Consider the following 27,551-nt stretch of genomic DNA (forward strand, 5'->3'; position numbering starts at 1 on the left):
GGAACATTATTGCTGATAAGGATTTCTGGTATTCTTTTCATTGAAGATTAATGTTGTTTCCACCTCTACTCAAGAGCATCAGGAATGAGCTTGGGGAGTCAGTGCTTTCACATACACAGACCTGTAGCTATTGGTGCATATGATGGGAAGCACCCGGGAACAAAAAAGAGCTTGCAGTACAAAGTATCACGGTGTTAAGATCTTAGGCGCATCTGTACTGTAGAAATAATGCAGTTTGACACCACTTTAAGTGCTGTATTGCCATCCTATGAAATCCTGGAATTTGCTGTTTTACAGGGTCTTCAGTCTTTTCTGACAAATTGTGCTAGTGTCTCATAAAACTACAAATCTCAAGATTCTGTAGGATGGAACTATGGCAGTTAAAGTGCTGTCAAACTGCATTATTTCTACAATGTAGACACACTACTTATCAAAAGAATTTTAAGAGAAGCTTCCAATAAGTACTTGAATCAAATTCATTCCTAAAACAGCTTTTAAAAAGAAAAAAAATAATACAAATTCAGAGATGAAAACTGCTGGTTGAGTTCTAAAAGATAACTTTTAAAAATCCTTTTAAGAAAACTAGAATCGACCTGTTAAACTTTATAGCATGGACATGGCTCCTGACATAAATTTGCACTTCATTCCCAGTAGTCCAGTATCTCACAAGGAATGCATATTGTGCATTGATTACTCTTCTGATATTTTATGGGTGTAAGATGTGCCATTTTCACTATCTCTTGGCTCCTTGTGTTGAGTATCAGCCAATAACTGAAACAGATGAACAGTTTATAAGGCTAGTTTTCAAGCTGTGCAAATGCATTTGGTTCATCCACTTGGGAACCTAAAATCAGTTCGCTAAAACTGTCTTAATAATCTCTGGCATAGATAGAGTCAGACTGCAATCCTGTATTTAGTTACTTGGAGGTAAACCTCATTGAACACAGTATGGCTAGCATGAGATGAACATGTGTAGGAAAAACTTGACAATTATTAAACTACCTAAAGTATCTATTAGCAGAGTAAATGTGTCCGTTCATTTGTTTATTATATTGAACTAAGTATGTCTAAAACGGGTTCCCAACCAGGGGGTCGCAACCCTTTTGTGGGGGTCACGCGGTTGGGAATCCCCCCTCCTCCTCCCCTTTTCTCTGCGGGTGCCGGCACTAGCGCAAGCACCGCGCAGGGAAAAGGGGAGGGGGTGGGGCTCCCTCCTCTTTCCCTTCTCCCTGCGAGTGCTGGCCCTGGCACAGGCACTCGCAAGTAGAAGGGGATGGGGGCGGGGTTGCCCCCTCCTCCTTCCCTCCCTTCCCGCGGCTGCCAGACAGCCACGGGGAAGAAGGAAAGAGGGTGGGGTCCTCCTGCTCCTTCCCTCCCTTACTGCAGCTTCCAGACAGCTGCGGGGAGGAAGGGCCGGTCGGGGCTGCCTCCTCCTTTTCTCCCCGCGGCTGCCAGGCCACTACAGGGAGAAGGGGACGGGACTGCAAGCCCCAGAGGCCTTTGCAGCCAGAAGTCCCGCCCCTTCTCCCCTGGTGGCCTCCCTAATTGGTTGGGAGGCTGGGAAGGGGCGGGACGTCCGGCCGCAAAGCCTGCTGGGGCTTGTAGGTGGCTGGAAGTCCTGCCCCTTCCTGGCCTCCCAACCTGTCAGGGGGGCCACGGGCGGGACTTGCCTCCCCAATGGGGGTCGCGGCCCAACAAAGGTTGGGAACCGCTGGTCTAAAAGATCTCTATCTCTATATGTGTCTATATAGTGAAATGACTATAACTGTGGAAAAATTTAAGGAAATTATAAAATCTGTTTCAGTGTATAAGAAAATAAATTTAGAATATATTTTAAATGAGTGTTGAAACTACAATTTTCTCTCTTTATTAATATTAATGTTTTTGTGAATTGTGATACAAAAATATAAAGTAGATCTTAGTCCTAGAAAAGTGGATGATGATGTTACATGCTTTCATTAGTTGAATCATTCTCTTTCAGCAATTCAGAATCCAGAAATAGTTGCACTTCGGGGTGGATTAAGTACCATTTTAAAAAATGTGATTGATTGTCAGTTAAGCCGTATAAACGAGGCCCTCATAACTACAGTCTTACATCTTCTCAATCATCCAAAGACTCGACAGTATGTACGAGCAGATGTAGAATTAGAGGTAGGAACCTTCTTTTCTACACTCATACTGCTTCTATATTTACTCATTTCATTTCGAAAGAAAGAAAGAGCTGTATGCATTTGACTCCTCTGAAGTATCCTCATGTCACTTACCACTGCCTGGTTGATACAATGATAGGTTAGAGCAGGATTTTTCAAACAAGGTTCCCTGGAAGCCTAGTGTCCTGTGAGAAATTACTAAGGGATCCCCGAGAGATCATGATTTTAAAAAAATAAACATGCTTTGCGCTAGAGATATAAATTCTTTTATGCGGAGGTTCCTTGAGACCTGAAAATTACAAACATTCCTACATCTGTGATCACAATCTGAATATCTATCATGCTCACTATTTTTTTTCCTGTAAAAAGTGTTTGCTTAATAAAAGCTAAAACAAAATAATTATATTAAAAGTAGCAAATACACGCACGACTGCCAATTCAGTGTCTAACTGTTGACAATTGGACTGACAGGGGGATGGACTGGATGGCCCCTGCAGTCTCTTCCAACTCTATGATTCTAGTTTGCTCAGAAACAAGCTTATAGTTTTGATCCTATTCTTTATTTCCCCTTTACTAATGAAATTATTTTGTTGACCCAACAGTCCAAACACTTATTGTTCTTTGTGGTGTGTCTTCAAGTCGAGGGCCAGCATGGTGTGATTTGAGCTTTGGACTATGAATCTGGAGACCAGGGTTCACATCCTGGCTTGGCCATACAAACCTATTGAGTGGCTGTGGAAAAGTCACACTCTTAGCCCCAGAGGATGGTAATGGCAAGCCCTCTTTTAAAAAAACTTGCCAGGAAAACCACAAGATAGGTTTACCTTAGGATCGCCTTAAGTTAGAAACGACTTGAAGGCACACGACAACTAACAACAAAAGCCTTCAAGTCATTTCCAACTTACAGCGACTCTAAGGTGAATCTGTCATGGAGTTTCCTTGGCAGGATCTCTTCAGGGGAGTTTTGCCATTGCCTTCCCTTGAGGTTGAGAGCATATGACTTGTCCAAGCTCATCCAGTGGGTTTCATGGCAGAGCTGGGTATTGAACCCTCGTCTCCAGAGTTGCAGTCCAACATTCAAACCACTTTATGGTATAGTTGGCCACAAGCATATTTCATAACTTGAAAAAAGAAGTGTTTTGTGCTTTTGTTGATAGTATGTATGTTTTCAATTTAGTTAAAAGCATCCTTCAGTAAACCCCAGATTGACTCTATTTTGTGTCAGTTTTTTTAACAAGTGATGATGGCAAACAGGCGGAAATCCAGGCACCTAATAGGAAGAAACTGTATTCTTTTCTAAACCTTTTAAAGTGCATAAGAATAAAGGTGGTATAGTGCTAATAGGAATGAGTGCATTTTTTTCTTATTTCTTTTAGCGGATTTTAGCTCCATATACAGACTTTCACTACAGGCATAATCCTGACACTGCAGAGGGACAGCTCAAGTAAGTACAGTTGCCACTAGTCACATTTTAGTAAGGCTTAAAGTATCAATCTGCTTTGGACTAGAGCGGCTATCTCATTTCACAATCTCATTCTCCAAACAGAGAGGACCGAGAAGCACGGCTCTCCGCTAGTAAAATGGGAATTGTGGCAGCATTTCGTTCATGGGCAGGTAAGGTATTTTTCACAAGATATTAAATGGAATGATAATGTTCTTTGGAGTGTGCAAAAATTCCTATCCTGTTGTTTGAATTCTTTTACTATTGCAAACCAGCACATAAACAGCCTAATTCATTTTACAACTTTACTGCTGTATTGCTTTGTCATCCCACCAGCTCTCCCTGCCTATGCAGCTTAAGCTCTGGCACCTATAGTTTGTGTGAGAGATTGTCACATGTCTCTCACTGCTTCTCTTTATCATTACTCTACGCAGAAGTTCCACTGCTGAACCACTCTCACTGTCATGAAATTCAATAAAAATCTACTGTACTGTAACAGAAAACCATTAGATCTAGTTCTACTCTCTGAGGCAGCAGAGAAAAAGCCTGTACCCTCCTCTTTGTGGTAGACCTTGGGGTATTTAAAGAAGGCAATCATGTCACCTCTCAATCTTCTCTTCACCAAGTTATTCAGCTTGGTTCTCAGCTCCTTCAACCTCTCTTCATATATTTTGTTCTCTGTACCTCTTACCATCCTTATTATCCTTCTCTGAACTCATTCCAATTTGTCTATATCCATCTTAAAACTCAGACCTGAACACAGTACTCCAGATGAGGCCACCTGATCAGCAAAGAATATAGTGTGATTGTTACTTTCCTTGACTTGGAAACTATGCTTATGTTAATGCAGGCTAAGATAGCATTTGCCTTCTTCGCTACAGCATCACATTTTCTGGATCATATTCAACTTATGATCAACATTGATCCCAAAATCTTTTTCACATGTTGTACTGCCTAATCAATTATCCTCCATTCTGTACTTATTCAGTTTTGTTGTCTAAATGTAGAATATTACATTTGTCTCTGTTGAATTTCATTTTAGTTATTTCAGTCCAGTTTTCACGTTTATCAAGGTCCTTTTGAATTCCCATGTTTCAATGTGTTAATTACTCCTCCCAGTTTTGTGTCATCCACAAACTTAGTATGGATTCCTTCCACCCCATCATCTGAATTACTGATAAAAATATTGAAGCGTATCAGCCCCATCACAGAATCACAGAAGACAACTCTTTGAGCACACCTTTCTGCTTGTAGTATGCTTTTCCAACCAGTTATGGACCCGCCTGGTGGTGTTTCAAAGTAGAAAAACCTTAAACCTGGCCTAGTAGCATGTGCAGTTCACTCAACTTGGATTGAGCCACTCCCATTACCAGCCTACCTGTGACATTTCTGCACCAGCCTTGGGGACCAACTTAGAAGTTTAAAGTGCACTATAGTAATCCGGTCTTTAGTTTACCAATGCATTGATCACAGTGTTCACACTATCCTTTTCTGATAACAGCTGTGCCAGTCTTACAAGCCAAACCTTGTAGGGGCATTCCTAGAGATTGAGGATACCAGTGAAAACAGGTTGAAAAGAGAGTGTTGTAGTAAAATAGTTCTGTTCCAAAATGTTGTCTAGTGGCATTCCAATATTTTTTCATTACAAGATTATTATTATTTTTTTACTTTCAGATGTGGAAAAATTCTTATTCAAATCCTGAGCTGCCCTCTTGTACTGCTTCTATGATAAAGAAACACTTTTGGTCATGACCATATAAATCCTCATGATAGATCACTTTTGAACCAATGGTACTTAACTATATGTTGCAGGTTTCCCCTTAAATAATTACCCTGTGGCTCAAAAAAAGAAAGGCCACATGGAAATATCAGTTGAATATTTGCATATGGGTAATTTTATCAGTGTGCTGTTGTGTAACTGCATTTCATTTTGACTTTAGGTATTATTAGTTTATGCAAGCCAGGGAATTCTGGGATCCAATCTCTTATTGGAGTGCTTTGTATACCTAACATGGAAATACGGGTAAGTGATTTCTACAGGAATAATTGTCAGTCTTGGTAGTTCTCAATTCTTCTGATATTTTTGTAGGGAGATGTATGATTTTTTTTTCTCCCTTTGGCATCTGTTCAGTATGTTTCTGAGCGGGAGTCAGATTGTACATGCCCCTTGGGCAATCCTGTTCTTGCGGCCAGAATGCACAGTTACTACTTGTGACTGAGTACACTAAATTTAGTTGAAGGCATTATCATTCACTTTTGATTTTAATTATTATATATTAAAGTTTAAACACTTTATATACCCCCTCTAATGTAGGTACGGTGCCTGCCTACATGATGTTGGTCACTGTCACATTCATTAGAGCCTAGTTTTCCATGTTCTGTCTCTTTGGCATGTATATTCTGAGTACAACAGTCTATGATTGGGTACGATTGGGGATTGGGTAGTCCAGTTTTACTTCTCAAGCTTGTGAATGTTATTTGAGGTTGAAGTCTATAACTTTCTAGCATGTGTGCGGCATCTTGGGCCAAGAATCTGCATGTTTCAAGAAGTGTATCTGTTTAGCATAATGGTAATTTTTCCAACAATCACACTGTACCTGTACATCTCTGGGTGATATCAAAGGGTATTTTATTTCAGAAGATACTTAACTTGGGCTATGTTTCTAAACAAATGTGGATTTGAGATTTAAGAGGGAGCATAAACTGTTGTTAAAATGGTAGCCAATGTGGGGAGTATTTTAGTTGCATTTTCATGCATTTTAACATTTTGAAACCATATGCTCAGTAAAGATTCTTAGTTTTCTTCTGATTTTTGTAATCCTAACCCTTTTATGTTCATAGAGAGGGCTTCTTGAAGTTCTTTATGACATATTTCGGCTTCCTCTTCCTATTGTGACAGAAGAATTTATAGAAGCTCTTCTCAGTGTAGGTTAGTATTGAATGAGGGGGAATGTCCTCTTTTATTTTTTGGTACAGTATATAAGTGGTGATCATATACAATTCATATTTATGCTTGCACTTTTATAGCAAAATGTTAATAGCTTATTCTTGTCATATTTAATCCCATTTATATTGATTACACTTTGCACACCTTTTAAATACCATATATACTCAACTGTAAGTCGACCTCGTGTATAAATCGAGGTCATGTTTTGAGGGCAAAATTTTTGGATTTTGCCATGACATGATAGGTTGAGGGTAAAACTTGGAGGCTCCTTATGTGTGCATATGACAAGAGAGACTCTCATTGAGCCTTTTCTTCATCATTTCAGATTTCATTTCAGCCAGACATGTGGGCAGGAGAGGGACTCTTAAAAACAAACAGCAATATCAATCAATCACCCAGGAATCTTTCTGCTTGGCTCTTTCTTGCTAAACTCTTCTCCACATGGCTTCTGAAAGAGCTGCTATCATGTTTCCATAGTGACCCGTAAATAAGTGAACTTGGGATTTGGGGGTCAATTTTTGGGCATACATTTTTAGACGAGTATATACAGTACATACAAATATTATTATGAAATACTTGCCCTTTCAGATATTGTTGGTTTGTGCCTTCAAATCATTTCTGACTTATGGTGACCCTAAGGCGAACCTATCATGGGCTTTTCTTGGCAAGTTTCTTCAGAGGAGGATTGCCATTGCCAACCTCTGAAGCAGAGAGAATGTGACTTGCCCAAGGTCACTCAGTGGGTTTCATGGCTGAACCGGGATTCAAACCCTGGTCTCCCAGAGTCATAGTCCAACCCTCATACCACTATGCCACATTTAAATTGTGATCCGCTTTGAGTCCCAAATCCCAAAATTGAGATACAAATAAATATATTAAACAAATAAATAATTTTTTCTTAGGTATGTTAGTTTACTTCTAAGAGACTTGCATTTCCTTTTTTAAGCATCAAAACTTCATAACCTTTGAAACAAAATTATTTTATTGAGAATTGCTAACTGTTTATTCTGTGGATGACTGAAGGAGCAATACATGACATACAGGTTTATCTCCACGCACCATCAGCTTGAGGGAGGAGTAAAAAATATTTTCATTTAGGAACGCTGACTCCACTCTCCTCCAGGTTTTAATTTCCTAGTTTGCCAACAGGTAGTTGCTGGGTTTTTTTTGTTTGTTTGTTTTTTGTTTTTCATTTTCTCTCCTCCCTTTTGTTCTCTGGTAGTATTTATAGAAATGGCAAATGAAATTTTTAAAGAAAAAGAGGGAAAAAACCTGATTGTGAGATGGTAGCTAGTGATCTGCAAATGCTATCTGACAAAAGAAAAAGCAAGTGGAAGACAATTTAAATAAATCTCCAGCTCCTATGACCACAGCTCAGTAGGTCACAGAGTGACAGACCGTTAAAAATAATGCAAATCTATTGACCATTGAGAGGTGAGCCTTTCACCTGGCATCTGAAACAGTACTAAGGAAAATATTTTTAGCAACAAATGAGAGTGGTTCATTGAAATCAGTCTTAAAATCACCACTGCAGAAAAACAAACTGGGCGAAATCTAAAAAGACTGCAGATAATGTTTTGTCATTGATGGTAAGATACACTGAACAGAGACTAGAGTTAGCTAGGAAGGGAAAGAAAAACAAAAATAAAGATGAGTAAGTGAGCCGACATATCAGCAGTAAAACCTCTCAGTGTCACTTCAAGGTGATATTTTAAAATGTAGATTCTAAGCAGAGAGGCAGTTCTGAAGCTGAAGATGCACATGGGCATATAACTTATCTGTCAGAAATTGAAGGCTCAAATATGAAGCTTGATTGACAATACAGAGAGTAGGAACAAACCATTTCAGTTTGAAATGGGAAGCTGATAGAGGGTCGTTGCCAACTAGTGGAGCTCAAATGCAAGGAAAATTTATGCAGTATCTGAAAACAGTATTTACCAATTTATATACTGATACCTCATTCAAGCTTTGTTTTCCAGTCAATTCATATGGAATCTCAGTGCACTCAGCTTTTTGAAATGAGTAACATAAACAATTTAACAAAAGAGATGATAAACACACAGAGACAACAGCCCGGCACAGGCCTGGGGCCGATTTTAGTGCTCCGTAGAGCTGGGTGTCCATATGCACCCAGCTGTCCGGGAAAGCAGCCAAAGGGCTGATAAGGCAGCTAGTTCTCAAACAAACAAACCCCCTCCCAGCACAGCAAAGTCAGTGTAAGCTACACAGTCCTGGAGATTCACAGTAGTTCTACCAAAAGGGATTACCAAGAGAATTGTCAGACGGTCCGAGGTTCAGGGCAACAGATAGGCAGGTCGATAAAGCAGTCCAAGGTCAAGGTTTCCGGGTAGTCAAGACAAGAAGCCAAAGGAGCCAGAGACAGAGTCTTTCCTCTAAAAGAGTCAGATATCCACTGGCAAAGAACCACACATGCTCCAGGTGCTTAAGAAGGCAAGGAGCCGGCCTTCAGCTGTGTCTGATTACGAAGACGCTTCTGATAAAGCCTCCGAGATCTTCGAAGGCCCTCTCTTTCTGCTCGACGCTCATTGAAGGTAGGCACACTGCCCAGATCCTCCTCCATGTCCACAGCCTCGGCACCAGGCAAACTTGACTGCTGAACCTCTGGAGGGGCCATAGGCTCTGCTCCAGCAGAACTAGGGCCAGCCTCTGGCTCCTCCATTACAGGTTCAAGCCCCAGGGGCTCTGGCTCCTCCATTACAGGTTCAGGTCCCAGGGGCTCTAGCTCATCCTCTGAGTCCTCCAAGCCGTCCTCCAGGCTGGGCATGACACCAGCCCTACTTTCGGCAACCGTTCTCCATCTTGTTGCATCTCCCGTCCACATGGGCATGTGATGATGATGCACGGGTGTCCGAGCACCCAAATGGCACTTGCCGGAAGTGTTGCCGTAATGGCGCGCCAGTGACATTATGTCGCCCTTAAAAAGAAGCCACCTAGAGTAGCTCCTTTTTAGGGAGCGTGTCGGTGCCACACTGTGCGGCTGGCGCAGCATCGACAAGGGGCAAAAATGGGGTGCATGGAGCCTCCCATCTGTATCCCCCCCCTAAATTAGTAGAACCAGTAGGTAGTTCACAAGGAGACATATTAGGGAAGGAAATTCACAAGTTGAAAACATAGATATGAATGCAATAATTTAAAGAATTTGATGACTTTTTAAAAAAATTGCTTTTAATGAAATCTAATATGCCACGTAGTCCAATATTAATGAATTTAAACACATCTAATGCTCCAAATAAATAAGTTAGGCCCAGTACAGACCATCATTTTGTGGCAGCTTGGGGCCCGAAATTAGGACTTGGAACTTGCTGTTCCGGCACCATTTTGGATGCACACCAATGACGTCCCCTGTGCGCCACATCCAAATGGTGCAGTGCACAAGAGACATCACCGCGCCGCTCCAGGGTGCTAATGGTGCCTTCACAGGGGCGCAGAAAGGAGCTGCGTTTCGCAGCTCCTTTTTGGAGCAGATCGTTGCTGTGCCTGTGCTGTTGCCTTGGCAACAATCTGGGGGAGAAAGGGGCGGCCTCTGGTCACCCCTTTCTTTTCATCTGTAGAGCCCCTTCGTTACACAGAGAATATGATGAGAAATACAGGTGAACAAAATATTAATACAGTATGAGAGAATATATTAGTAAACAATCGTAGAAGTGAGATAAAGGCTGAATCCACTGCAAAAATAATTCAGGTTGGCACCACTTTAACTGCCATGGATCAGTGCTGTGGAATTCTGGGATTTGTAGTTTGTTGTGGTGCCAGAGTTCTCTGGCAGAGAAGGCTAAATATCTCACAAAGCTAGAAAAAATGGTTGAAGCAACCAAGGAAATGTAAAGAGAAGATAAACCATTTGTCTGGCAACAAGCAGTGACTGGAGGAGCAATAAAAGAGCAACAGATGAAATTAATAGGCCATGGTACAGGACCCCTTCTCAATTAGCACTTTTCAATAAAAATCTATCAGCTAAATGTTGGCACTGCGGTGGGTCCATGGGTTTTTATATGCACATGTGGTGGTATTGTCGGTGTGTTCAGAAGTTTTGGGGTGAAGTGATAAGAGAGATTAATAAAGTTATAGGCAAGGATGTTTATTTGAGCAAAGAATTGTATAACATTAAACGTGAAGAATAAGGGACTGAAGAATAATGAAGAGAAGGCAATAAAGAATATATTAAAAGCAACACAGGCTGTGATAGCATCAGGATGGAAAGAAAGTAAAAATTGGAACTTCGCCAAGGTAGATTATTTGGCAGATAACCTGTTGTCTGATATTATTAGAGATAGAAGATTAAAATATACTGGAGAAAGAAAAATAGAAGCTTGGAATTTGGGCTGGGAAATCCTGCTTGAGAAGGTTAAAGGGAATATGGAGTACAATGAAGTCAATAATGTAATTAAATTCCACATATTGAATATTAGGTATTAATTGTAAACAGTGTATTGATTCTAAACTCTATCAAGCCACGTGGGAGGGGGAGGGCAGAGTAGGGAATGGGGCATACAGAACATTGTTATATATGTTAAAATAATTTAATAAAGACATTGCACAGAGAAAAAAACCTTGCACTATCATCCCAAGGAAATATAGTGTGCTGTGTCTTTCAGAACCTTACAAAAACAAATCATTGTTTTTGTGCCTAAGTGTTTATTTTCTAATATAAGGGATCAAGAGATCCAGTTACCAACTTTTTGTCTCAATCTGACTCGTTCATTAGAGATGAAGTGGCATTCAAAGAGCAGTCAAAGTATATATAAGCAGAACAAAGACTATGAGAAGAACGGAGGCACTGTTTATTTCTTCTTTTCTTCCTAGGACACTGGGTATGAGAGCTACAAAGTTAACTATTTCTAGATTCTTTAAAGCATGTATCCATTTGTGCTTTGAATATGCACACACACCATGACATAAGAATGTCTGGGCACATTCTGCAAGACCAGTGGCAGCATCAACAACCTTTCAAAAGAAATACGTAACACTGCAGTTTGTATGGAACCATCAATGTCCATAAGACGTTATAAACTATGTAGGTGCAAGTCTACACGGACTGCTTATTCAGGCAGTTTTAAAGAATAATAGAAGCCAGATCCACCCATGAGGATTGTAGGACCTGAGTACATCCCATATGTTGTGGATTGCACCTTTAGTCATCCAGAGAATGAGAGGTTGGATTTACTGTGAATTGTCATTCTTGAGTGACTGGAGGAGCAATCCACCCCCATCTTGTGGCTGCAAACCCTGCTCCAACACACACAACTTTTCTCTCTTTCAAGCTTCTCTGCCAAAGCATCTGATCTGTTGAACAAGGCTATATAATAAAATTGGAGGGGAAAGGACTCAACATTCCTAACTGAAAAGAATTTTACACTCATCCCTCAAATGCTAGTGCATGAGGATAAACCCATATGCTGTGGATTATTCCTCCAGTCATGCAAGAATTACCATTGATTGTAAATCCAGCCTCTCATTTTTCTAGCTGAAACTGTCTTTCCTCTGACTGAAGTAACATTAAGCTAAACTGAATGCAAAGCAAAATGATAGAACATTGATGTTCTTCATGATCTCTGACCGCATAAAGTATCCATTTACAAATTTACTGATAACTAAATCTGGAAGTGGAATTCTAATCATGGAGTCCACACAGGATCATATAGAGTTTGTATCCTTTACCTCAGAACACATAAATCAGCTAACTATAAAACTAACTGTTACATTATGCATTTGGCTACTTTCAAGCATTTTGATGAAATAATAGTTGTTGAGGGAACCATTTTAATCATTGTATATGCAACAGAAAGACAAAAAGCAGCTACTGCTGTTCTTTTGCTGCTTTTTATGTCTCTGTAGCATATATGAATGAATGAGTAGTTCAAGAGTAATAAACAATCCAGGCCAAGCAGTATTTGGAAGTATTTAAGGATTAATTCAATTTCAGTTTGGCATTCATTTTTGCCCCTTTTCTCTATCCATAAAAATGGTTTCTTGCTCACATGCACTGTGAATTGCAGCACTAAAATGTGTATGTGTATCAGGGGCGGGAGAATGGCAAGTAGTAGCAAACCAAAATGAAATGAGAAATGACAAACTGTACAATTTTGTTTTACTTGTGGCTAGACTGATGCATCATTGTTTCTTTGGAAAGATGTCTATATCAGCAGGTTCCTAGATTCCTTACATTTCATGTAACTTTGAACATAACGTGTGTGGTGTTTCCGTATGACAAAAGAAGAAGGACATTATTTATAATTGAAAGTGAAACCTTAAAACTAGTATACTGTTCAGCATAGAATTTAAGTGAGGGCAAGAAAATAACACATTATGTATGCTGCCTTCATTTAAAATCCCTGCCCCCAATAATTATACAGGAGCCAGCTTGTCAGTCATATGCTTTTGTAAATATGATGAGGTTTAGACATCTTTTTGATCAAGTGTAACAAACTAAATAGGAGCTTATTAGCAAGTGTGTACATAATTTGAGTAATACACAGTAGCAAGGAGAAAGAGGGACAAGCAGAAGACAGTGATTGGTAAATAATGAAGTGAGATGAAAGATGACAACAGATAAAGATGTGAACATACTGTATTGAAAGATGTGAACATACTGTATTGTTTTGAATTTAAACTTAGAATTTTCACTTAAAAGCTTTCTTGTTGCAGATCCAAGCCGGTTTCAGGATAGTTGGAGACTTTCTGATGGCTTTATAGCTGCAGAAGCTAAAGTTATATTACCTCACCGAGCCAGATCCAGGTATTTATTTATTTTGTAAGGAAGAATGCCATTGTTGTCTTGATTTGAAAATGCAAAGAGAGCTAGAAGAATGAATTGATTTTGCTGTCATTGCACTTTGATCTAGGCCTGACCTCATGGACAATTACTTGGCACTGGTTCTCTCTGCTTTCATTAGAAATGGACTGTTAGAAGTAAGTCTTGGTCTTATTTTAAATTATGAACATTTTATTTTATTGCAAGTGTGTGTGTGTGTGTGTTTGTGTGTATAAATGATGGTTTCAACAGAATTTTTTTTTAATTACTCCAGGGTCTAGTAGAAGTAATTACTAGCAGTGATGGTCCGGTATCTGTCAGAGCAACCATCTTACTGGGAGAACTTTTACATATGGTAAGAGAGATTTCATTTCCCTTCCTGTTTACCGTGAAATGTGTTAGGACTGGACTTTTATGTCCAAGCATGGGAAACAAAGGGGATATTCTGAGGGTATTATTATTATTATTATTATTATTATTATACTTTATTTATATAGTGCTGTAGATTTGCACATGCAAAGGTGGCTTATGCTGATTCACACTATTGGTTTATATAGTCCAGTAGTGTCAACCATGACAGATAGCAGCTCTGTAGTGTTTCAGCCAGGATTCTGTACAGAAATCGCTTTTGTTCCTTGGTGATCTCCTGTTCCATGTATTGAGCAGGGCAAGTTCTGAAAGGAGATGGTTTTAGAGAGGTGTGGTGAGGATGCAAGTGCGTTAATTCCCAAAGTTATTTGGTCCCACACAATGCTGTGTTTCATTAGTAGGGGATCAGTACTGTATGTTAAAGATGTTTTTTTTTCCTGCAGTCTAGTTCTTTGTAGTCTTTCTTCAGTTGTGGGCAGTTCACTGAAGAATCTGTCCTTGTCTTCAGTGTTTTGCTTGTGGTCCCTGGATCAGTGGCTCTTGAGGATTGGTTGAAAAAAAGTAAAGTTTCCTGTAGTAGAAAAAACATGATCAGCTGTAAAATGTAAAAAAGGCTTGTTTGCCTTTTTAATTTAGCTAGTTAATTACTTTGGGGAATGGATTTTCCCTGAAAAATTATTAAAGTATTGTCTAAGACATAAGCAATTAGAGAAAAATCCTATTGTTGTTTTTAAAGCCATTATTTACTAACAGTTTCTGTTAACTGGATTATGTGTGGAAGATACTTTTATATGTTCAATGCTCTGCTTGTATTTCATTATAGTTTAGTAAGTTTACACTTTTGCTGGGGGGGGGGGGCAGAATGAGCACTTTTCAAAACCTCTGAAGCTTCATCTCTTTTTCAGGCAAACACCATCCTTCCGCATTGTCACAGCCACCACTTACACTGCTTACCAACTTTAATGAATATGGCAGCATCTTTTGACATTGTAAAGGAGAAGAGACTGTAAGCATAAATTTTAGTAGAACTGTTAAGATACATTGTCAGGGACAAGATAAGATTATTCCTTTAGTGTTGCTACAAATGAAAATATGTCTTTTGTCATATGTTACTTATTTAAATTGATACTGGTGATTTTAAATATTCAGAATATCTATTCCAAGAGTTCAACTCAACAAACAGCACTTCATAAATATTTTTGAAAAATACCATATTGAAAAAGTTCTTATTATAAAACCATATAAACTGGAAGAAGAGTAGGAGAAAAGGAAAGAGGAATGCCAGGCTTCCCTTCCCTTTTTGGTAAACCAACTATCCTGCAGCAGTATTCAGTTTGTCCTCCCACGTAATGGATGAGCTCACAGCACTTTGCTTCTCAAAGTATGCTTTGCCTGAAGGATTGCATAGTATTAGTTTCCCAATACAGAGGGAGGCATTTCTGGTGTAGTTCAGAAGAAGGGTATTAAAAAGGAGGACCTATGCTATAGTAAATCTTCAAGTGTACTTCCAAGGTTGCCCTCAAGCCGAACAGTCAGAATTCCCTGGGTGTCTGGTAGCATGGGGCCATCTAAAATCATGAGCCTGCCTGCCATCAAGTAATGCTGATAATTTTTATGAATATTTTACAACATCTGACTGTATAGATAGAAGTTATCAGTGGACATATAAACATTAAGACATTTTGTTGGTGAATGCAGATAATCTAAATGAAGTTGCAGGATTTCTGCCCCTATGTTTTGAAAGGAAATTGATGTTGCATTGAATGGAATGTTTTGATATGCCTTAATTCAATTATTCAGGTGTGGTATTGTAATTTGGAATTTTACTCAAGCTTTTAAAGCAGTCATAATTTAAAATATTTCTTTTGTATTCTTTTTGTTTCAGAGAGCCTTTTGTATTATATTTGTTTAACTGAAATTTCATGTTAGGTTTGTGGATTTAGGATTGACTCTTCAGAACAAATAACCTTGTCCTGTAGTTTACTCCTAAAAATATAATCGGATTTCTGCAAAACAGGTGGTCTTGGTTTTTCCCAGTTTGACTGCATTTCCTTCCCCATGACACTGTCATTAGGTGGTTTTTCAACTTACATTATGTGACTTTCACCCTATTTTAAAGGTTGGTTGCCTCTAAGAGTTTAAAGCTATTTTTGTTCCCTTTTGCTTTTCACCATGCCAACTGAATCCCCAAGTACTTGTCTGAAATTGGTTTCTCACCCTTGCCTTATAAGTTGACAACCTCAGTGCTACACCAGGGGAAGCTTTACCGTAGGGTTGATTTTAAGCTGAAGAACTGATTGTATACAGCTAGTGCTTTTTCATTGTTTATCATGGAGTTGCTGTAGTATTTTTGTAGTCTTTTCTTGTTTTCTTTCTCCTTTTTTGCCTAATAACTACAATCTGAGAGCACTTGTAATCATATAAGTCATTATATAAGTAGATAAAAATTATGACTAGATAATCAGTTATTCTAGCTTGTATTTACTAGCTGCTTGTACAATAAAAATTATAGTAAAATACTGTGTAAACAAGGCGGTTGGAAAAAATTCCAAACCTGTTCAGTTTAAAAAGTTGAAAGGGTGTACAGTCGGCCCTTCTTATACACTGATTTTTTATACACGGATTTAAGCATCCACGGTTTGAAAATGTTCCAAAAAAGTATAAATTTACCTTGATTTTCCATTTTTTATAAGGGACACCATTGTGCTATGTCATTATATTTAATGGGACTTGAGCATACACGGATTTTGTTATACACGGGGGATTTTGGAACCGAACCCCAGCGTATAACAAGGGTCCACTTGTAATTACTGTTTAACCAGGTTTAGTTAAACCCAGAGTATTTTTATATAAACTGATCTGTTTCCTTTCAAATAAGTTATTCTGATTTGTGCAGTTTGTATCTTCTTTAAATCAGTAGCAAATGTCTCACTGATTTTGCTGATTCTAAGTGGTATCCACTCAAGTACTAAATTTGATTTTGCCCTGTATATCTTTTTTTCTCCAGTGTATCCAGTAGTTCTGTAATAGAGCAGATTCCCCATTGTCTACAACAATCTATTCCAGATCCATTTATTTTAAAAGTTATCTCATTCTAAGCTCTAGGCACTATTGTTCTGTCAAGAAGACTATGATGGGATGTGAATGCTCCCCCCCATCCACCCCTAGACACTTTTAATCTCTACCCAGCCACACATTATTCCTCCCTTGAGTAGTGATGGATAGTTGCAGAGACAGAGGCCACTGCTTGACATTTTACGAGGCAACATACAGGCCAGTACAGCCTCTACCCATTTGTGAGCCCCACATTGCTTAATATGTCACCATACTTCTGAAATTCACCAAAATGGTGCCAAACAACCCCCACTCCTTAGTTTCACTTTAAATATACCACGACATTGCCAAATTTAACCACCTGTGTTTTTACACTGTAGCAGTAGTTCTTAATACTTTTTTAACCAGGGATCCTCTTTAAACATCTTCCTTGTTGCCATGAACGCAACCAATGAGACTTAACTCAAATAATAATAATAATAATAATAATAATAATAATACAGTACCTGAACACTGAACTCTCAGAGGCACTGAAGGGGGAGAGAAGACTTTTCTCTGGCAACATGCAGATCCAACCAGCCTGCCAGCTTTTGCCTTGGCTCCTCTGCTGCGGGAAGGAGGTGGACTGAGCAGCCTTCAAACCTTTACAAACCCCCTGCGTGGTTCACAGACCACAGGTTAAGAACCACTGCTCTACAGAAAGCATCCTGATGGAAGTTGCCCAGTCCTGCCTTGAAGCCTAACCTTCTTGCACTATGATCTCCAGGAAATAATAATAATAATAATAATACGTTTTATTTATAGACCGCTATTCCGCAATGATCATAGCGGTGTACAGTGAAAATTGAATACAATACAAATACAATGTGACAATTAAAGCAGGGAGAAGTCTCGTCCTTCAGACAGTCCCTGATGTTGCTGGGTCTGCCTGATGGCTCCCTCTGAGGCCGAGATGACAGTTGAGGAGGGAGGGGCCTCTTCCTTCAGGCAGTCCAAGATGTTGCTGGTCTGCCTGATGGCTCCCTCTGAGGCCGAGATGACAGTTGAGGAGGGAGGGGCCTCTTCCTTCAGGCAGTCCAAGATGTTGCTGGTCTGCCTGATTGCTCCCTCTGAGGCCGAGATGACAGTTGAGGAGGGAGGGGCCTCTTCCTTCAGGCAGTCCAAGATGTTGCTGGGTCTGCCTGATCTCTCCCTCTGAGGCCAAGATGACAGTTGAGGAGGGAGGGGCCTCTTCCTTCAGGCAGTCCCTGATGTTGCTGGGTCTGCCTGATGGCTCCCTCTGAGGCCGAGATGACAGTTGAGGAGGGAGGGGCCTCTTCCTTCAGGCAGTCCCTGATGTTGCTGGTCTGCCTGATGGCTCCCTCTGAGGCCGAGATGACAGTCGAGGAGGGAGGGGCCTCTTCCTTCAGGCAGTCCCTGATGTTGCTGGTCTGCCTGATGGCTCCCTCTGAGGCCGAGATGACAGTCGAGGAGGGAGGGGCCTCTTCCTTCAGGAAATATAGAGTGCTGTGCCTTTCAGAACCATACAAAGTTAAGCAATGTGATAGGAAGCATATCATTTGGTACATTCTGACCATATAAAATTTTTCTTCTGGCAGACGAGCCAGTGCAGCGCTAAATTGCTTAAAACGCTTCCATGAAATGAAAAAACGCGGACCTAAACCTTACAGCCTTCATCTAGATCACATTGTTCAGAAAGCCATGTCAACACATCAGCGAAGAGATCAATATCGTGTGCAGAAAGATATCTTTATTCTAAAGGTAGGGTTTTCTTACTGAAATATGTGTTCTCAGATTTGAGACTTTACATATTTGTTTATTTAAATTAAAAAATGTGTGAGTATCTGTTTCACTAGAATGGGAAACAGTTGGCACTAGTTTAGACTCATAGAATCATGGAATCACAGTGTTGGAAGAGATCTCAAGGGTCATCAAGTCCAGTCACCTGACATGCAAGAATACACAAACAAAGCACCTTCAACAGATGGCCTTCCAGACTCTAAAATCTCCAAAGAAGGAGACTCAACCAGTCTCTGAAACAGTGTATTCCATAATGTTCTGATGCTGCGTTATACTCTATGCATAATCCGGAATAGCGGTTCTGTTCCCTATGACAGCTGCTTCTCTTGAGTATTTGTTAAATTCAGTTCTCACCCTCTGTACATTGATAGCTCATTTTGTGTTGGTGCACTGTCAATTACTTCCTGTGGTTGTGCAGCTATTTTTTTTAACTGATCTGCCTTCCTAGCCACCAAACATGTGTCCATTCAGCTCCCTGCCTTGGAACGTACAATTCCTATAAAGCAACTCAAAGTGAGTCTGCATTTTCTCTCCCAGTTCCCCTTGAACTCCTGCTTGTAAATCACTCAGAAAATCTTTTTGTTTTTAATTGGTATTTTCATTTTCTTTATTTTTAGCTGCTCTATCATCCTGGCTACAATCCCTTTTAACTGATCTGTTTAATTGCAATGGAGGAAGAGGGAGTACAAGCACCTCTGGATCACTCTCACTGCCTGAAATAAATATTCATTTTATTTCTGTTCTTGCCACTATTTCAGACTTTATGGGCAGTGGCCATCTGAATAGAGCTGGTTTTATTATTGTCATGGCCCCCAATCTACTGACTAACAGTCAGAGAGACAGACCCAGCCACTTTTTCCTCTGCAGTACACTTCTTTCTTTTTTCTGAGGGCAAAACTCCTTTACCTTTCTTGCTTTCCTCACCTGTTCCTTTTCTGCACTCCCTCCATTATTTTATAAAACTAAACTGTGAGTGTGTGAGAGTGAAGGGATACCATGTCCAGCTGGCAAGGCAGAAAATTTAAAAACTGACAGTGATGGGAGTTGGTTAAATGGTTCCTCCATGCATGACTTTAAAATGGACAGTTGTGGTTATTCTCTGTATGCTTCAGAGGAGCAATTGATAATCACATTATATAGCGCAGGTTGTACCCCTCATGTACCAGTGTCTGAGTCAGGAATCAAATGTTCTTTAATCTGTGAATTTGTAGTGTCTACTAATGTGAAAGAAACAGAAATAAATTTCAATTTTTCTGCTTTGTTATTAAAGGACACAGAAGAAGCACTGTTAACAAATCTTAGGGATAGCCAAGTTCTTCATCACAAAGAGAATCTTGAGTGGAACTGGAATCTTATAGGGACCATACTTAAGGTATGTTGTGATGTCCTGATTAATGTTCAAGACATTGAGGAGGAATTGGTATACCATTCTAACAGGCCTCTTTATCTGCTATTTTCTAGTGGCCAAACATCAGCCTAAAAGCCAACAAAGATGAACAATTGCACAGGTATGCTCTTCGAAGAAATATCAATCAGATTGAGAAAACACTTCAATATTTCTTGAACAATACCTGTTCCAACATTATGAAATCACAGATACAGAAAACATTTCAGTTTATCTTGAATAAAACCAGTTCCCACATTGTGAATTCATAAACATTTTTTGCTAGCAATGGCTCCATTGGAACATTCACCTGTGTGTATTATGGAAATGTGCCTATGCTGTAATATTCTATTGTAGGGTGTATTGAGTCATAAGTGCCCCCCCCCCCCTTCTCTGATAGTTCTGAATTTAATTCCCTGAAAGTATTCCACTAACTGTTGGTAGTTTCCATTTTGAGAAATTATATGCAGTAAACTTGTTTTTCAATTCAGCTGTCTTGATAAAACATGTTCAAATATATTTCAGATCCCAAAAAGAAGTTGATAATTTCTTTCTGGCCCAAAACACATGGGCCAAAAACAGCATCTTCCGGACGCTTTGGGGGTGTGGCGTTTAGATGATGCATGCCCCCAACGAAGCTCTGATGCCACCCTCTGGTCCAAAGGACCGGATCAAAAAGGAATTGGTTTAAACTGAATCCTGATGGCACTGGCTTGGGAGCACAGGCGGTGGCATGCTTTGGGAGTGGGCCGTGCGGTCACTGCCCGATCGCAACTAGAGACTGCTCCTGCCTAACCATCTGTTTCACCCCACTGACCTTTACAAAAGAAATAACAATTAGAAACAGAGGGGGGGGGATTTGTCTAGAAGTAAACAGATCAGACAAGAAATAATTCTCAAATGGTGGGCCATCAGACTTCTAGAAATGGGTGTGTCTGGATCCACAAAGCACTAAACAAGGCTTTAATGTCAGCAAATCTGAAGTAATAGCTGAATTCTGAAGGTAAAATAACAGTTGTAATATCATTTTAGTATCATGTGAAGTGCTACCCATTGGAAATTCTGGCTTAAAGAACAAGACATTGTTGTGGCCACAACATTGACTGTGGCCAAGATCCACTGGTGTACTTCTGTGGAATGCATGGCATCAGCCAGAACTGGCAATTGTTCTTTTATGCACCCTAGAAACCCCTGGGATTTTTTTAGTGACATATTGGGGGCGGGGATGCAGCAGAAGAGGCAGGGGAAGAAATGCCTACATCCACTTGCCTATATGCAACAATCAAGATGTGGAACTGGCCCATGCTAATATCTGCAAGACAAAAACAATTTCATAATAGTTTTATGCAGTAAAGGCTAACAATATTCCCTTCTGCAAAATAATGTACCAAATGGATGGATTAGAAATTAGCCTGTATGGAAATGTAATTTCTTGCATTTCCATATAGAATAAAAGGTTTGGAATTTTTTTAGTAATTTTCTTTTGTAACTAGTTAATGGATTGAAAGCATGCATTTCTTGCTAGGTTGAAGTTGTTGTAGGCAGCAAAATTAGCTTCATTTTTATCATTGCCTCAGACGCATGAGTGGTGAACAGTTATTTCATACCAATATGATCACCAACAGTTTTGCCACTTTTTGTAGTCTTCTTTTACAAAAATGTGGTAGGGGTGGGGGTTTGCAGCCTCGCCTTCTAACTTTCACAAAATGGATTTTCTCTCTCTTACCAGTCTCATCATGTAGAGCAGGGACTAATATAGGTTCCCTTTGCTGTAGGTCTTTTTCTGTGTGGATTCTGCAACAGAATGTGATTCCAGTGGACTATAATGCCCCTTCTAAGGTGCATGGGAATTAATATTAGTGTTGCATTTGGAATGCACAAAATGGATTGACTATCTTGTAGATAAAACATAGTAAATTGATAGTTATATTGGTTTGAAATTTTACACTAATTGTTTCAGAACCTCTTTCTTCTGCTTGATACTAGATTTGTTCGACGACTGGTATATTTCTATAAGCCCAGTAGCAAGTTGTATGCCAACCTGGATCTGGATTATGCAAAGTCCAAACAACTTACAGTTGTGGGTTGCCAGTTTACTGAGTTTCTTCTTGAATCTGAAGAGGTAAGATTAGTTTAGTTCAGCCATAACTAACAAATGGCAGCTATTTGAACATTACCGTTTTTTGCGGGGGGAGGAGGTAAACGATTGTGCACATTTTAAAAAGTGATAGAATTTTCTTTAGGCGATGTTTACTAAATCTAAGTACATGGGAACATTTAATTCTAAAAATTCGTTCAAGATACATTTGATTCTAAAGATTAATACCAGGAGATCTTAGGATAGGAATGGATTTCACAAAATTGTTTATTTACAGACTAATATCTAAATGCCATAACAAAGTATATGAAATACATTGGTTGAAGACTTAAGACTTAAGACATAGTTTTTTGTGGGTTTTTCAGGCTATGTGGCCATGTTCTAGAGGAGTTTGTCCTTACGTTTTGCCGGCATCTGTGACTGGCATCTTCAGAGAATGCTGGCATGGAAGTGAGTGGGGGTATTTATATACTGTGTGACCCTGGGTTGGGCGGAGGGTCCTCCCAATCCAGGGTCACACAATATGATATTCAGTTCAATTTTTTTTATTAATGCTTACGCCAAAGGCCATTCGCATGATTAATATGTAAAACCAATAACAAAAATTTGATATTGTAAAATGCTCCATCAAATAACTAACACCGAATTTTATACATTAAACATAATAAAATTCCAGACAATTTACTAAAACCACAATTAAAAACAACTTCAAAAATTAGATAAGATCTTCCCCATGGCAATCAAGTGCAATTTCCGCTATAACTCTTGCCCGAATTTTGATTGCTGCTGAGGCAAACAATAAAACCTTATAAGTTACCTTAGAATCAATGTCAGACAAGAGGTAAAAAAATCTTTTCAGAGGTAGTATTGTAAATTGAACTGTAATAGATCCCATAAATTTAGTTCTTGGCTCAGTATATAGTGAGCAAAAAAGCAAATAATGAGGCAGATCCTCAATTTCTAGTGCTCCACAAATACATAAACTGGATTCTTTAGGTGTGTGTGAATATCTGCCATCAATCATAGCTGAGGGCATTATTTGAAAATGGAGAGCTGTAAAAGCCTGCCTAAGCTTTGGGAATGTAAGCTTCCCTAGGTAATCAGCCATCTGGTGGTCCAGTTTATATAATCTAAACCATTTGGAAAATTTTGAATTGTTTATAGCTTGTCTATCGAGATACACACCCTGGTTAAAAATGTATTCACAAAGCTTCTCTCTTGAATTCCAGATAGAAGGATTTTCAGTTAGAGCAGGGTATGATTCAAGCAACCTATGGTATCTTAATCTCCAAACTTTACAGCTTGGTAAATGGTGGAAACATAACTTAGGAAAAACCTTAACTAGAGAATCTTTTACAGATCTCCAGAAATTAAATAAAGTGAAATAATGGAAGGAAAGCCAACCTCTGCCCGAACCAAAGTTGCAGGAGTGCCAGGTGGAAGTATAAGCAATTTCTTGAAAAATGTATTCTGGAGGGCCTCCAGTTTGACCATTAGTAATTCCAGTTTTTTGTTGTTGCTGTTTTTTTGCAAGCATAAACATGGTCATAGTTGCCACTGCAAATCTCACCTTCATATGATTATTCTCAGTCTGTAGATGTGTAGGAGGGAATTCTGTTACCCTTCTATTTTCCCACTTGTTTGGATTGGCTTCATCTATGGTGGCCTCTGTGATGGGACAGAATTTATATCCCAAGGATGGAATGAAATACACAAAAAGCTGGTTTTCAGATTCTCAGTAATAAAAATATATTTCACTGAATGGCAACTGTCTATTAATACTCCTAAGAAAGACTAAGGCGCATTACACACCGCCATAAGGCCTTAGGACGTCCCATTTTGAAAAAGGGGCGTCTCTTCCAGATGGCCCTTATTCTCTTACGGACAGAGTCTGTAACAAATGGCGGTGGCCATTCCACACGGCCACCGCCATTTTGACATAGTGGACACTCTGCGTCCGCACACCGCAGCCCAGAAGTGACGCCGCAAGTGCGCGCTTTGGCACTTGCGGCGTTTCTTCCGGGTTGCCGGAAGGAGCGCAATTTTCACGCTCCTTTGCAGCGCGGAGGAGTTGCGCGGTTTGGCTGCTGCGACTCCTCCGCACTGCAACCGGCAGCGGCCCGAGACCGCCCCTTTTTGGCGGTCTGTAATGGGCCTAAGTCTTGTTAAGGTCAAGCATTACCAATTGCAGTTTTGCACCACTCCACATGTCAAGTATAACTGGATGCAGCAACAACAGCTGCAGTTCACAAGAATTCTAGCTTGTCAAGGGTGAATCACCATTATTGGTGCATGCCAGCTAATTATTTTCACTTTTTGTGGGAGTGGATAAACAAGCCACAATCAATGGCTTGTTTTTCACGATATGTTGATTCAGAACTAGTTGTCTGAATTCTGTCTCCCACAACTAACTAGCCAGGCAAATAACCCACAGCTGGGTCTAGACTGGGAATGTTGTGGCTCTTGTTGAATGACAACTCTTAATGTTCCTCATTAATATCTGTGCTGGCCAGGGCTGTTGGGATTTGTAGCAATCTGTTACTTTATAAGGATTTAGATTGGGTTATGTTTAAGAAAAGGAAACAAATACTCAACAAGGGTGTCAATACTAGAGAAATTATTACATCAAAGAAACAGCCACAATACAGTAACTTGAGAATTAAAATATTTTCCTATGATGTACCCTGAGTATGAATAAATAGTGCATACGCAATATGTATATACTGCACTCATTTCCATGCCAGCATTCTCTGAAAATGCCAGCCACAGATGCCGGCGAAACGTCAGGAACAAACTCTTCTAGGCTACAAAAACCTATAAAAAAACCTATGGATGCCAGCCATTAAAGCCTTCGACTTAGACATCCTTTTCCAACCTGGTGCTCTCTGGAAGTGTTAGGCTGCAATCCCCAGTACCTTCAAGCAGCATCACAAATGAGCACGGTGGCTGGGCATAATGAAGACTGTAGTTTAGTGCATCTGTAAGGTGCCAGGTTGGGGACTACTGCACCAAAATATTGAAATACATTGATGAAATAGAAAAGGATACTATATTCATGAGGTTGAGAGAGTTCTAAACCTCTCTCTTTATCCTTGTATCCAAAGAAGTCACTTAAAGCAGCGTCCAATTACCTGCCTTTCCACTAGAACTAACTTCTCTCTGATTGGCCAGTCAATCAATAGCCATTATCACATTCTGAGTTAGAATATCATTAGGTCTCTTTCGGGGTAAAGAGACTTCACTGCCACTTCCTACCCAATTCCACAGAAGATTAATACAAGTGCAGTAACTTGGCTGAGAACACCAGAGAAGTTATATGAATTGAAAAGCTATTCAAAAGACACTAGATGGCTTCAGTAAAACAAACAAACAAACAAAAACACTGAAAACCTTAGTTTATTCTTTGAATATACAGAGCAAAAATTATAGTCAAATAAACAAAGAAAATATTGGTTATAACATTTAAAACGTGCCCTAGTTTGTATTATAGTCAACTAGTTTGTCTCTTGTATGCTGCAGAATAAATAATAATAAATAATAAAACTTTTATTTATATCCCGCTTTTCTGTGACAAGACAATCAAAGCGGCTACAACATGTTAAAATCCACATTTACAAATTTATGTCCCAAATTCCCCCCCTTAAAACAGGATTAAACAAATTACAATTAAAACATCTATTAAAAACACAATAAAATACAGCGAGGACAGAGCAGTGGGCTAATACATGATGTGGGGGGCAGTCATTCTGTGGCCGGGCACTTTTATTCAGGAAAGGCCTGCCGAAAGAGATCCGTCTTGACATCTTTTTTAAAGCTGTCTAAGCTGGCAATTTGATGGATCTCGTCTGGCAGACCGTTCCATAGTTTGGGAGCAATTGCAGAGAAGACCCTCTGGGAGGTAGCAGTTAGTCTGGTTCTTAAAGGCTGCAATAGATTCCTCCCAGAGGACCTGAGGGTGCAGGGCGGATTATATGGAAGCAGGCGATCCCTCAAATAGGTTGGACCCAAGCCATGTAGGGCTTTAAAGATCCTTTTTAAGAGACAAGAGTAAATTGTCTGTTAATCTCCCTGTCTGCAGTTATTGCAGAGAGAGCAACATGAACTTCAATGGCATTGGTTAGTTACCCCTGCTGCTTAGCCTTCTGACTGATTAACCAGAAAGCTAGGTTACTTCTTTACGTTGTCTTACTTGCAAAATTGATTCATTGGCCTGACTTTATTCAAGATTTGGGGGGTTAATGCACAGGTCAATCAACATGCCCTTTTGCCCCTCAGGAAGGAAGACAGGAAGGAAAGAAGGAAGGAAGGCAGGTGCAACAAAAGGTAGATATAGACTTACACATTATCTAAACTTTCTACATTCTAAACCTTTGCATCTCTCTCTGTTGTCACACAAAGGGCAGTGAGTCAGAACTGCTCATTCTAATCCCTTTGTTTAACAAAACTCAAAACGTGATGGGAGAGGAAGATAACAGAGGATGTAAGTTCACTTTTGTAGGACCCTGTTCTTGAACTGTTTCCATCTTCAGCTGTCACTATTACCTGTGAGAAAATCTAGATTGCCTGAGGATTGTGTACTGTTGTGACTGCTATAATCCCTATAGGACTAACTTTCAGCATATGTCAAGATCCTCTGTGGGTAGTATCACAGCTGAATTTCCCTCAGATTTCTCATGGAGGAATTCTAAAACAATCTATAGGGTTTCCTTTTTTTTTAAAATCAATACTATAAAGTCTCCATACCTTTTAAAGTCTCCATACCTTTCAGAGTTTTCACAATACAAGTTTTCTTCTAGTTCAGTTTGTTTTGTAGAATTCTTCAATTAGTTTGCTTTATGACAAGAGAGATGTAAATTTATATATTTTTCAGTGATGAAGAAGAAACCTCCCCAAAAAGAACTGATTTTTTAAATTTATTTTGTTATTTTGCTTTTAAGCAGGATGGTCATAACTATCTTGAAGAATTAGTGAAAGATATTGTACAATGGCTTAACTCTTCATCTGGAATGAAACCAGAACGCAGTCTCCAGAACAATGGGCTACTTAACACTCTTAGTCAGCACTACTTCTTGTTTTTTGGTACGCTTTCCTGTCATCCCCATGGAGTGAAAATGCTTGAAAAGTGTAATGTGTTTCAATGGTAAGTATTTTCTTCACTTATAAAATGTTTTGATACAATTTGTAGCTTGGATACTTAATCATTCCCTCATTGTTCTTTAAATTTCTTTAGAACTGAAGTGCACTATAACCAGTTGTTGTTAGCTGACACTTTTAAAACATTTTAATGGTAACAGCTTTGAGCACAAAGCAACTGGAATGCAAATACTATTAAAATGCAGTACCCCTAAACCATCTGTACTTAATCAATTCTCTATGCATGATTTAAAATTGTGCTAGATTCCAAAGTTTAACATTATGATTTTGAAAGTGACAACCCGTTTTAAAAAGAATATATTCATAATGTTTTCCAACATAAATGCCACACATTTATATTGGTTATTTAGATGTTAGAGTATACACATTACACAGTTTGGAT

General features: G+C 39.4%; 1 protein-coding gene across 5 annotated transcripts in view; it reads left to right on the forward strand.

Annotated features, from left to right (window-relative positions):
* Positions 1 to 27,551, forward strand: part of LOC149324094 (rapamycin-insensitive companion of mTOR-like) — a 112,260-nt gene that overhangs the window by 45,941 nt on the left and 38,768 nt on the right. For 4 of the 5 annotated variants that reach the window (XM_089496305.1, XM_089496333.1, XM_089496326.1 and 1 more), the window contains 15 exons: positions 1,982 to 2,151; positions 3,527 to 3,594; positions 3,697 to 3,764; positions 5,532 to 5,614; positions 6,433 to 6,520; positions 13,205 to 13,295; positions 13,402 to 13,468; positions 13,585 to 13,665; positions 14,585 to 14,685; positions 18,332 to 18,494; positions 19,804 to 19,905; positions 19,995 to 20,041; positions 21,904 to 22,039; positions 26,291 to 26,338; positions 26,953 to 27,155. In XM_089496305.1, coding sequence (XP_089352431.1) covers positions 1,982 to 2,151; positions 3,527 to 3,594; positions 3,697 to 3,764; positions 5,532 to 5,614; positions 6,433 to 6,520; positions 13,205 to 13,295; positions 13,402 to 13,468; positions 13,585 to 13,665; positions 14,585 to 14,685; positions 18,332 to 18,494; positions 19,804 to 19,905; positions 19,995 to 20,041; positions 21,904 to 22,039; positions 26,291 to 26,338; positions 26,953 to 27,155 — 1,516 coding nt within the window. The remainder of the gene's footprint in view (positions 1 to 1,981; positions 2,152 to 3,526; positions 3,595 to 3,696; positions 3,765 to 5,531; positions 5,615 to 6,432; positions 6,521 to 13,204; positions 13,296 to 13,401; positions 13,469 to 13,584; positions 13,666 to 14,584; positions 14,686 to 18,331; positions 18,495 to 19,803; positions 19,906 to 19,994; positions 20,042 to 21,903; positions 22,040 to 26,290; positions 26,339 to 26,952; positions 27,156 to 27,551) is intronic. The other variant, XM_089496313.1, reaches the window with a different exon arrangement.

This window comes from Sceloporus occidentalis, unplaced genomic scaffold, assembly GCF_023333645.1.
Source record: "Sceloporus occidentalis isolate IW3139 unplaced genomic scaffold, rSceOcc1.0.p SCAF_1, whole genome shotgun sequence".
In the NCBI taxonomy this organism is placed as follows: Eukaryota; Metazoa; Chordata; class Lepidosauria; order Squamata; family Phrynosomatidae; genus Sceloporus; species Sceloporus occidentalis.